The 12152-nt window shown below is 50.5% G+C and overlaps 4 protein-coding genes across 4 annotated transcripts; 1 reads left to right on the forward strand and 3 right to left on the reverse strand.

Annotated features, from left to right (window-relative positions):
* Nucleotides 1–315: 315 nt before the first annotated feature.
* Nucleotides 316–2090, reverse strand: CABS01_04008 (uncharacterized protein; the record flags this gene model as incomplete). The annotated part of the gene is made up of 5 exons (XM_060537380.1): nt 316–383; nt 457–572; nt 631–925; nt 1588–1697; nt 1774–2090. The coding sequence occupies 5 exons, from the start codon at nt 2088–2090 to the stop codon at nt 316–318; spliced, it is 906 nt and encodes a 301-aa protein (XP_060391638.1).
* A 1624-nt stretch (nt 2091–3714) lies between these two features.
* Nucleotides 3715–6723, forward strand: CABS01_04009 (oligopeptide transporter 8; the record flags this gene model as incomplete). Its single annotated transcript, XM_060537381.1, has 12 exons — nt 3715–3940; nt 4005–4088; nt 4143–4176; nt 4232–4270; nt 4330–4557; nt 4612–4718; nt 4783–5413; nt 5473–5665; nt 5722–6063; nt 6116–6210; nt 6267–6606; nt 6664–6723. The coding sequence occupies 12 exons, from the start codon at nt 3715–3717 to the stop codon at nt 6721–6723; spliced, it is 2379 nt and encodes a 792-aa protein (XP_060391639.1).
* Nucleotides 6724–6929: 206 nt separating this feature from the next.
* On the reverse strand, nt 6930–8549 carry CABS01_04010 (isoeugenol monooxygenase; the record flags this gene model as incomplete). Its single annotated transcript, XM_060537382.1, has 1 exon — nt 6930–8549. The coding sequence occupies one exon, from the start codon at nt 8547–8549 to the stop codon at nt 6930–6932; it is 1620 nt and encodes a 539-aa protein (XP_060391640.1).
* Nucleotides 8550–9904: 1355 nt separating this feature from the next.
* CABS01_04011 (uncharacterized protein) lies at nt 9905–10198 on the reverse strand (the record flags this gene model as incomplete). Its single annotated transcript, XM_060537383.1, has 1 exon — nt 9905–10198. The coding sequence occupies one exon, from the start codon at nt 10196–10198 to the stop codon at nt 9905–9907; it is 294 nt and encodes a 97-aa protein (XP_060391641.1).
* Between the last annotated feature and the right edge of the window lie 1954 nt (nt 10199–12152).

A 12152-nucleotide genomic window follows, 5' to 3' on the forward strand; every position in this document is an offset into this window, starting at 1 on the left:
CGTCGGCGCGTCAAAGTCCTGAAGTTTAAGTGGATTTTCATTCAATTGACCCGCCTGTCTGCTTTCCGTTCCGATTTGGCGATTTAACTCTTCGATGTTCCATTGAAGGCTACCATATTCTACGGGCAGCACATTCTCATTGGCTTCCGGCTGGCAATCTCCGAGAACTCACCACTTTCTACGTGCGAAGCTCACCGCAAACAACGACCATGAAGTAATTGTATTGTATAGCTACCTTATGGAAGTCTCCCCAGCCTTGCATAGTTTCTCCTGAATCAGCACAAAGGTCGTGTGTCTCGGACTACCCAACACCACTCAACATTTGCTGCTAGACTTCATTCCGAAGCAACCTAGCTTACTGCCAGAGAGCCACACATCCTGGTCTATTTTCATGCATTAGCAGAAAGAGCATAGGCATGGCATTACATGGCTCCATGCTCTTATAGCTGTACTCACCAAGGTATCGATGGGTCTCGCGGAACTGGGTTGGGTTTCCAAATGCGCACTGGCAGACGAGGTTGCCAATCTCGTGAAGGTAGACGCAGTCCTTGCAGCTTTTTGCGAACCCTCCCCTATGGCACCGTGATTAGCGTCAAGGGTCTTATGCCACGATTTCCCTCTGAATCTTACTTTTCTTGTCCACGCAGGACTCCGTGATCGTTGATGATGCAGTCGTTGAGTTCCAGACGGGAACATTGCATGTAGGGTGGTTTGTTCAAGGGGCACGAGTAGTGGATCCAAGGGTTCTGGTCATTGTCGCCGAGACCGAAATTGACGAAATCGCAGTTGTGGAGGAAGTTGTCGTCATTCTTCGACTTTTCGAGGTCGGCTGGGGCTGTCATTGCCAACGTTGTGGCAGCGAGGAGTACTACGAAGCACTTCATCGTGGTGTTGATTCTCTTGCCTGTCAGAACAAAATACACAGCTAGGGTGAAAGTGCATTATCGTAGGTCAGCTCTGGCCTCTACTTAAATCAGGTCAAAAGCCGAGTCAATGACGGAGGTAGCAGCTGTTATGTATTAGAGTCTCGGCGAGGCTCCGACGTGGTGAATGGGCCCAGCATCGCTGCATGGCCTTCTAAGCTTCGGTTCAATCCACTCGATTGGCCTGTGTGATATTGATATGGTTGGCCGCCTCGAGGTTCTTGGCCACGAGGTCGACATGACAATTGAATGGTATTTGGGTGAATACTACCATCCTCAGAACCACGAGGGCTTCCAAGACAACAGCTGCCATAACATGATACTCCAGATACGTCGTACATGCTCCCTTTCATGAAAAATTCATGAAAGAACGACCTGTTTGCTAGTGTACCCAAGCTCGATAACTGGCCCCAACAAAGGTTTAGCCATGCTTTCTCACAAGCCGCCCTTGAAAGCCCATTCCGGCTCATCTGGAATGACATCGGGAGTTGTATGAAAGCGGGTTGCCATCATCTCATGCTCAGTACAATCAATTACGTTCCCTCCAAATCTGTGGCACCCTAGCTGTCCTCCCCTATTGTCCATCCACTCGTCTGTTTTCCCAGTAGTTGAGCGAATACTCCAGACTTCACAAACGGTAGACAAGACAGGAGTGGGAACTTACTCAAGTTGATGCTGGCCTGTACCGAGCCTTTGGGACCCTGGCATTCGCATTTCATGTTTGCGCCAACGTTCTCATACTTGCAATCCACGCAAGACTTGAAGAATGCGCCGCTTCGAGAAAAGTTAGTCGAACGAACCACCGTGCCCAGCAAACAAGTTCAACAAGAAAACATTGAAAACTTCTCACTCTCTCCGGTAAACTATTTCGCCGTGGGCGTTTGCGAAACAGGCGGTCAGGGGCATCCAGGAGCACATTTGGCCTCCCTTGCCGTCGTCACACTTAGCCACGAGATAGGGGGTTGAATCCTTCTTCTTGCTACCATCTTCTACGAGGACTCTCGGGCCGAAGAAGCGAACATCTGAGCAAGAAGCCTTGGAGTTTGCTGGTATCTTCTTCTCTATCCTGCTTTGGATGGTGTCGAGCACCGTAGAGGACTTGTATGGTGCTGTAATGGTTTCGCAGGCCATCGCGAATATGGCGAGGAAGATGGAGGGGAAGATCATGGCAGCGATCAAGGCAGGTACTAGTGAGCGGATTATGTGAGAGGAAAAATTAAGGACAAGAATTTGGATAGGCAGGAGAACTGTCGGCAAGGACTGGAGGTGGTTTGCAGTAAACATTGTTCTGAGGATGAGTCCCGAAGGTAGGATTGAAATCATGTTGTATCCCGCAAGGGAACCCGAACACCTATCACGTTCTTTGATGATACGGGGAAAGTGCCTGATGAGTGCATCCTAGACGTCAAAATCTGAACATACTGTTGATTGACGAGCACAGGGCCACCTTTCCAAGTGCTCTTACGCAAAATGATAAGTAACAGTAACATTCTCACTCTAGCAGGACCCTCCCACACCAACCTAAGTATGTAATTAGGAATCCCAGAACCAAGCACTGTATAAGGAGGAGATGCTTGTCACGAAACTGGCTCTGGCTCGGATGTCTTCTGGCGCCGGATTTTCACCTGCATACAACTTGTTTGCCATGTGTTCATGAATCAATCTTGCGACTCCTTGCCTGATGAAAGAGAAGAAAATGTATCACCCCTCTATAGCACATCGGTCTCACATGCAAAGGTATGTGTAACCTTGAACGGCCAAGTTGGATATTGCAATGGGGAATGCGGTATTTCTGATGGCATTGAAGCTCCGATCATGCGGTAGATCTTGAACTTCTTACGAACAAAGAGATGACCAAGCAGTTTGACATTAACAAACCTCTCTCCAAGCCGCAAAAGAGCCTCAAGCGTCTTGGCAACGACATTGACGAAAGCGGCGTTTTATCTGCTTCATTCTATAATCCCCTAAAAACAACACAAACAAGCCGTCCAAGGTTGCCGTCGCCTAAGGAGCATAGATCTGCCACGGCACTGTTCCTGAAAGAAACGCCATCGTTGCAGTGAAGACCGACGCTGGCCTCTTGTCCGTAAGAAGGACTTGAGAGCATTACCTGTCTGTTCCTGTAGCACCGAAGCAGGAAGATCCATCTCAAAACACTGCCGGTAATCGGCAACGTCCCGGATCTGAATGATCATACGTGCTTTCGGCTGAAGATAGTCACCAGACGCGCCAAAAAAACGTTCACGTAAATCAAGTTTTAGGTCCATTGAATATTCGTGCATTACTCAGGAAACACTTTGACAACTCCTTGGCATCTTTCTGAACACAGGGCCACCCCGACAAGTCGGAGCCGAACCGGGCTGTGTGGGGCAAGGCCCGATGGCGACTGGCCGGGCGGATCTCGCGTCATTCCATCACCGAAAAGACTTTTGGGTGCGGTATCCAATTTAGCCGCCGGTAGTTCACCCCATGTGTCGGCGGCAGTCCGACATTGCGTAAAATCAACGTCCGCACTCGGACGATCACAACGAGGTACCGCGATTTTGGGACGGCGAGCGGACCATGACTTTACCTTGACCGATACCGAATGCTTGGCTGCGTTAAGTCAGTGGGCTTTTGCCGGAATTAAGAAAATAGCCCCGTTGACGTGATGAGAGAGGATTTGCGGGCCTGAGGAGCATACATTCAAATAACCTTGCATGAGTGATATAAGGAACTGAGAGAAGCCTATGCGTTGTGAGAACCTCCACGGAACCTGCCTTTCTCGAGGACATACCCCGCTTCCGTCAAAATGGCAGGCTTCGGGAAGAGCACGAAGGATTACAAAGATAGCACGCTTATCACTGCCACTGCGTTGGACGCAGGTGTCCCTTCGCCAGCAGCCGGCGCTTCGAATGATGTACGTCTGATTCTGGAGGACGACAAGTCAGACGACGGCCTGAAGACGACGGATCCTGAGCGGCATGAGTCGGACGACGAGAGAAAGCTCGTCAATGGTGGTGTCGTTATCAGGGATGGTATGTAAAGTCATGGAACTTTTGACTGCAGCGCATGGTTCTGAACTTTAGCTGATTCGCGAAGGCAACGATGTAGCAAGATACGTCGTTAGTACCCAAGACGATGGAGATGCGTCTTGTACCTTTCGATCGTTCATCATTGGCTCTGGTATGATTATTTTCGGTGCAATGACTGAAGCTTCGGCAAGCTAACTTTACACAGGCCTTACAGCCCTTGCGGCCTGCATCAATCAAATGTAACAAGAACCCATGTCGTTTTCTGATGTCTCGTACTGAAGCAACCACGCACAGTTACTTTTATAAGCCTGTCGATGTTTCATTTGCCTCGGTGTAAGCTGCATAACCCACTTCAACTAGGGCCAAGGCATTATGCTGACGATTTGTGTCAGGTTTTTGTGCTTGATGGCATATGTGATCGGAGTTGCTTGGTCAGTTGTGCTTCCTCGACGGCAGCATGTGGAAAAGTATCTTCCATCGCAAGCGAAATGGCTTGGACCAGTTGTTCACTTTATCAACCCAGGCCATTTTGGGTTGAAGGAACATGCCGTCGCATCGATCCTTTCCACATCGAGCGGAAATGGCGCTGCAATCGTGCAGGTGTTTGGTGCAGAACGGCTGTGAGTTTGGAATCTATCCTTCAACGTGAAAGCTCGCTTCTCAACAACAACTAGGTTCTACAACCGCAGCACCGACCCTGCTACTGCAATTCTGACAGTTTTCTCGGCATCAATCTTCGGATATGGTCTCGTTGGCATCCTGAGATCCATCATCGTTCATCGTCAGTCATATTTTGGGACCCTTGCCAATTATCAGAGATGAGGACCTGTTCTGACCCAAGACAGCGAGTGAGATGGTCTGGTGGCAATGCCTCCCCATGATCTCCATCTATCAGACTCTCCACCGCGAGCCCGAAGGCAACAACAAAGACAGGCTCCGAGTGTTTGGCTTCACCTCCATTGGCATGTTTATATGGGAGCCCATAGTATCCTACGTCTGGCCCTGGCTGAACGGCATCTCCATCCCATGTCTCGCTTCTATGAAGGCCGCGCCACCAACTCGGAAGATCCTAATGACCATCTTTGGCGGCATCAACTCCAACGAGGGCCAGGGAATCTTCAACTTCTCCCTGGACTGGCAGTACATCACGTCGCGATACATGTCACTGCCGCTTCTACAACAAGCCAACTCTTGGGTGGGCATCGTGCTCTCTTACATCATGTGCTTCAGTTTCTACTACGGTGGAGCATGGGGTGCCAAGAAGTTCCCTTTCATGTCGACGGCCATGTTTGACGGGAAGACCGGCAAGGTCTACAACCAGACGGCTGTGTTTGGGCAAAACGCGATCCTCGATACTGAGGCGTTGGAGGTACATGGGCTTCCTCGGTTGACGGCGTCCAACATCTGGGCGAATATGGCCGCGATGGCTGCCATAGGAGCGCTACTGACTCATATCGCTCTGTTTTACGGGCCACTGTAAGTCCACTGTCCATAAACCAATCAGTTTTGTATCGCTCCCTTGCTGAATCCAGCAGCATCAAGCGGTCTTTGAAACAAGCCTGGAAGAAGGAAGAGACAGATATTCACTACAAGATTATGCAAGAAAATTACAAAGACGTGCCGATCTGGTGGTACATTGTCATCCTTCTCGTCGGCTTCTTCACTGGCCTTGGAGCCGTCATCAAGGGCCACACCACGCTTGATGCCTGGGCGTATGTTTGCGCCATTGTAAGTCTACTTCGACTTTTCCACTAATCTTATTATGGTTCTTATCGTTCTTGTAGCTTCTCGGATGCATTGTCGCGCCATTTTCGCTGTGCTTATACGGCCTACTGGGCACTAGCGTCGCCACGAACAACCTTTCCAAGATGCTGTGCGGCGTACTTCAACCCGGAAAACCTGTCGCCAATTTATACTTCTCGATGTTCAGTCACGAGGTTACTGTCCTCTCTGTATTCTTGTCAACTGACCTCAAGATGGCCCAGTATCTCAAGATCCCGTGGAGAACCATGTTCATCCTGCAAACTTGGGGTAGTCTGTTTGGGACAGCTCTGAACTACGTTATAATGGACACAATTGTAGCAAATCGCCGAGAAATCCTCCTTGACCCTATCGGCACCCAAGTTGTAAGTTGGTCTTGACCTCAAACTCTGGTCCTCAGATCTGACCCAAGACTAGTGGAGCGGACGCAAGATTCAGTCTCTTAACACGACTGCGGTCACCTGGTCTCTCGTCAAGTATGTCTATGGATTCGGCAAAGATGGTTATGGCTGGTGAATATCTCAAAGAAACTCTCGGTGCTTTGACATCTTCTCACAGTTGCTTTCAGGATTCCTCTCTCCATCGTCATCGGGGCTGCTATCCCCGTTGCCTTGTGGCTTGTATCCAAGAAGTACAAGACTATCTACGGCTGGGAAATAAGCAAGTTCGTCACCCCTGTCATATTGCACAATGCCTCAGAGACGACATCTGGAACTACTTCTGTCATCTGGTCTCAGGTCCTGGTTGGCTTGTGGTCTCAATGGTACATACGCTTGCGTCATCCTGCCTGGTTCGGCAAATACAACTACATCGTCGGCGGTGGTCTCGATGCAGGTGCCAAGGTCATGATGTTCATTTTGACCTTTGCCGTTGCGGGTGGATCAGGGAAAGAGGTGCCATTTCCCATGGTGAGTATTATCAATGAATTGAGATTAAGTCTATAGTTTCCTCTAACAGCATTGCAGTGGTGGGGAAACCCGGAATCCAGTTCCAAGCAGTACGCTGATTACTGCGGTACTGGCTAGACTCCTCATCTGGAGTCTGACTGAGTTAGTCTAAGGACTAAGAATGGAATTATTGGTCAAGTCTCGATGGCAGCTCCTAAAGGCATCTAGAATAGCCATCGGTGTAGCTTCATGCATCTCAAAACTTCCAAGACAAGCATCACAACATCATTGTAGCTCAACCTTCAAGAGAAGACTTGGGGTAACTATAGGAATGATGGCTAGATTCACAATGGCTCCAGTGCTCCTTGCCCACTAATGGGCTCAGGCACCGCATCCCTCGCCAGCTTTTGCCACGCCTTCAACCGGCGCTGATCGACCCAATTTCCGTGGACCTGTGCCTTGACATGGAAGGGCAACTGAATGACAGCGATGGGATTTTCGAAATCCTTCGTATCCAGCACCACAATCTCGTTTCTGTTGGCACCTCTGCGCTCAACCATGGTCATGACCCATCCGTCTCCCTCCGGCGCATCATCGCTTCGTGGTATGAAGATCGGCTCCTGACAGAACGACTCAGGCCCGGCGTTGAAGCACTTGGTTTCTTTCGTCTTTGAATTGTGCATCGCCAGACCGTTCAGTCCTTCAACAATAGTATGGCCATCACCGCTCTGGTCTTCGTGAATGTAGACATTGATCCAGACGTAGTTATATGACTTCGACAGGAAACGCTCATCAAGCCGAGGGAACTCTGCAGGCATGTCGAGAATAATCTCCGGATCTGGAACCGTGCTATTCGTGGGCTGGGAGAGATCAAAAGTCCAACGAACGTAGTCAGACTTGGGATTAGGGGCCGGATAAACTCCTTCGTTCGTAGGGAAGAATGGAAAGCCATTGTCGTGCACACGAGTCGTCTCCATGAACAGCGTCTCCCCGTCCTCGCTCTCCCACGCACCGCCCGTGTGAATGAGCATGCAGTTCTTCCACGAGTACACCCGACTCTCGCCCGGCTGCCAGCCAGGCGGAAGCTTGGTCGAACTTCGACGGGGGGCTACGATGAAGGTAGCAGGAAGATCATAGTCCCAGGCCCAGTGGTGCCCTCCCTTCTTCATGCGATCCACGCTAGCTTCGAATGGCCAAAGTGCCAGGATGATCCAGTTTGGCGTGATGGCACAGTCGTGGATTGGTGCGCACCACGGTGACTTAATCCATTGCTCGTCGTGCTTCACGCCGTTGCTGTCCAGTGCGTAAATGACAATGTCCAGCGACGCAAGACCTCTGGCCTCATATCCGAATACGACTAGCTCATTCGTGTAGGGATCGATCTTGGGGTGAGCTGTAAATGTCTTTGCTTTGATTTGTCCAAAAGGGTCGTATTTGATGGTTTCCAAGGTCTGTGGGTCAACTGAATAGGGCAGTCCTCCTTCTTTCAGGGCGAGAAAATGATCGGCCCATAACACGACGTTGGTGTTGGCGGTGGAATCCACTGCGGCACGAACGCAGGGGTGATGGGTGAATGGGTTGCGATAGAGACCAAATAAGGCCTTGTTGGCCTTGCGCTCGAGCTTGTAACGCTCGGTTTCGACGTAGCGCATCTTCATATCGACTCTCCCATCTTTGATACGGAATGCTGAGATGTTGCCGTCGCCGTCTAGGGGAACATTGTTGGGATGGGGCGGCACGAAGGGGTCTGTCATGACTCGGTAGAAGGTGCCGTCGATCTCCTTTGGGATTTCTCCCAGGACTACTAAGTCGCCAATTTCACCTTCTAGACGGCATGGCAGATTGGATCCAGCGAGATCGTAGGCCTCCGGCCACTTCGTAGCCAGACCATAATTCGAAATTGCATGTGTCTTGGATGAGGTGGCGACCTCAGCCGCTTCGTCGTCTGTTCGACCAGGAGCCATTGCTTTGTGTAGTTGAGGGGGCAATGTTGTGTGCAGTCTTGTTTGCTGACGAGGATAGTAGTGTTAAATGCATTTGTAAACGGCATCTTCCAGCTATATCTTATACTAAGAATGATCAGACGATACATTTCATAAGGCAATAACAGAACGATGGCCATTGATCTCAATAATGGGCAAAATGTAACTACCGAAACCTCACCCCTTGCCAAGTCAGAATAGAGTTCACCGGCCCAGACCCTTGCGGCCGGCCCGCGGGTCATTCACACTATTTCCCCAGAATTCCCCGCATCAAGGGCGGCCGCCTCTGCTTCTAAGCGCCAAAATGGGGCCTCGGTGAGCTGTCGATGACCTCCATCGGGCACCTCCCCAGGGATGTGCTGGAAATCTAGTCCTAAAATTATCAATCACGGATGTAATTCCTATCCGTCATCTCAACCCGTCAAGGATGATTCCCATCCTTGAGATCTGTTATCTCGTCCGCCGGTCGTCCGAAGCCATAGATCCATCCGGCTTGAAACCTCGTGTGACACCAGACTGACATAGACCCATCTACTGGAGCTGACATTGCCTTTACGTCACTTGGGATTGGTCGTTAGTATTGCATCTCTTCACATTGGCTGATTGATCAGAAGAGCCGCTCAGGAGCCGCCCAGGAGCAGTTCTTCTGCTGCCTACGGATACCACTTGGACTCTACTTGGGTTTCATTGGCGCTACCTCGGGTATGTGGCGGCCATAGACCTGCATCGGCATAGTGCCGAGTTTACTGGGTCTGTGCAACGACATGTCGAGTGGTCATCTTCTAGCGATGCGATCCCGAGACGGACGCGGGGCAGTGTCCCGGCCCGTAGGATCATGAACAGCGTGCGAGTTCCCGGAGCAAAATTGCCTCCCATGATGTCTCAATCTCCTTTCGCCCGGAGCAGCCCATTATCGTCTTCAATGTTTTTCGTCCTCTATAGCGTCCCGATCGTCATTTTCGTGTCGACTAAGAGCTAGGTGCTCTGTGCTAAGTGAGACCTTAGACAACCAAACAGTCTCTCCGGGGCCACTTCCACATCATGCCTGGATTTCTCAGTCCGGCAGTCAGGCCCGGACGGCAGTCGCAGATCAATCCGCTTCAAGCAAATTATCGGAACGCAGGCGGCTCTAAATTGATAGCCACATCGGAAGATGCTGCCAAAAAATCGCTAGGGTTCGGGGTATCGAATGAAATAAACGTCTTTGACACCAACAACACCGTCAGTCACTTTCTGGTTTTAGAAACGACACCATAGGCTGAGCGATTCATTCGAATGACTTACATGGATCGTCTTTCTGGACATCGAGTCGAACAATTCTCTTGTTCATCACAAGCTCAGGTGGAACCCCTCTGTTCTGCCTGATGAGAAGCAGTGATCCCCCCAACGGCACCAGCAATGATGCCACCAACGATGAGGATGGCCATCGCGAGCACAAAAATCCAATATCGTCGAAGCCACGATCGTTTGCTCCGGGATGCCATGGGCTCCGTCGAAATGGGAATCGCTACGTATGTACCGGAAGGCCTGTTGTCGGATCGATCGACTGCCGCAATATCTGGAGGCGCCAGCTCCCGCTTCTTGCCGTCTTCGACAATAGCCGAATGCCCAGGCCAGTCGCTGATTGCCATCTGATCACTGTATACTGTTCGGGCGGATTGCAAACGTCGAGGGACAGTTGACGTTGAAGCAGTTGAGAGCGGAGTTCCGTTCTTAGCTTTACATTGGACGGCTGAGATGGAAAGGTCGATCAAGACTGGCAGGAGGTTGATTACCTTTCGAATCACACGTGTGCAACAATGCGAAGGCGTGCTGCATATTTCAAGCGAACAACGGTTGGTGTATTCCCACGTGCCCCTTGCACAGAACATGCGCCTGCTCGGGATTTCCGGCATTTGTACGAGGCAATCAAGAGACAAGTGTCTCTGGTACGCATGGTCAGCTTGCAAGTCAAGCTAGTCAACGGCGAATAGTGTTGACGGTGGGGTGCCTCTCTTAGTCGCCAATTCGCGCTAGCTGTGATATTGACAGGTGATGTGCGAATAAGCACGTTGACTCTGCGGAAAGGCGTTGGAGATTTGACAGAATCCCGCTGTGGCGGCACGAGCGAACACTTCCCTAGCTTGGTGACGACCAAAAGAAATTACGCAAGCCGTGTTTTCGTGGAACTCTTTGCTTTTCTCCAAAATACCCTCACAGCTTGATGCAGCTCGATGCACGCGTCAAGCTGAGCCTTGAGAATTCTCATTTTTACATCAGCCGAGGCACGATCGCCGCAATGAAGAAAAGCTCGGCTCGAGAGGTTGAGCTTGTAATAGGCAAATGATCTTGATCGTGTCTTTACTCTCCCATGAATTACGCGGTCGAAATTCTGTTTACGCTCTGTGATGCATCAGCGGCGCTGGGATGTCCAATGTCTTAGCCAAGGGTCACTGGCTCGAATTGACCGCGTGGGCCTGAGACTAGCGCCAGTTGGCAAAACAAATATAGACGCCTCCACGGAGCAAACTCGTACCACTCTGGAACACCGATGCGTGTCTTCACTCTCCCTTCGCTCAGGCCCCGCCGGAAAAGCCGGGTTTCCTAGGTCCGAACAGGACTATTGATAAATTGAAGTTCATGAGATAAGAGCTCGCGTGTTGTCATTTCAGATCAAAGCTTTGGCTAAATGTTCATCACACAATCAGAGTTGATGGAAGAGAACGTTAAACCCGTCTCCTAATTCAGGAAGAGAATATTCCAGTTCTCCAAATTCTAGGGTATTAGTAGTCCACCTCATATGCACTTACAAGAAATTGACAGCTCCAGTCTCTCATGCGCTGATACGGCTGGGTATGCTTGACAATTCCATGGAAGCATTCTCCTCAGCCCCAAATGCCTTGAAACGTGAAGACGTAGCACATCTACAAATAAGAATAACAAGGAATTGAATGCATTGTAGGCTCAATAATGTTGATGATTTGCTGACATTGCGCCTCGGCTTTGACGATTCTTCTTCGTGTCAATCGCAACGCTGTTAACTGATGAGAAAGCCTTGGCATAGGATGAAGCCTACGAGCGCACCTAGCTGGGATAGATCGTAAAGCGAACTTGTTTTGCGAGTAAAAGATAAGGCCTGGGAAGCGCAATATTTCTCCTTACCATTCAAATGATTTGGCTACCTTATCCACCAAGAACTTCCAACTGCTGCCGTCAGAGGGCCAATGAGTTTTAAGGATCGCCAGGGTCCAATAAATAGCCTCTTGTAACCCACACAACCGCACCGTCGCCGCCATCCCGACAGAAATTACCAAAAGCGGGTGACACTTCGCTCGTCTTTCGGGCACTAAGCACGGGTGAGAGATGTCGCAGTCTGGATCTCTGGTCACGCAATAGCTGAATGGCAGGGGCTTATTTGGACCCAACCCCGACGGAACGCCCCGGTCTCTCGCCCGCTCCCACATCGCGGCCTCCGTTACCGTCGGTGATTGGACTGACAGTGCGGTGGGAGGCGATTAATGCAACGTTTGCCTTACACCTGGTGGGTTTTGCCCAGACTTTGGCGTCTTCAAGCACCTGCAACCTGGGCGCGGGATGGCAATCTTT

Source organism: Colletotrichum abscissum, assembly GCF_030869225.1.
Source record: "Colletotrichum abscissum strain IMI 504890 chromosome Unknown Scaffold_7.1, whole genome shotgun sequence".
Classification (NCBI taxonomy): Eukaryota; Fungi; Ascomycota; class Sordariomycetes; order Glomerellales; family Glomerellaceae; genus Colletotrichum; species Colletotrichum abscissum.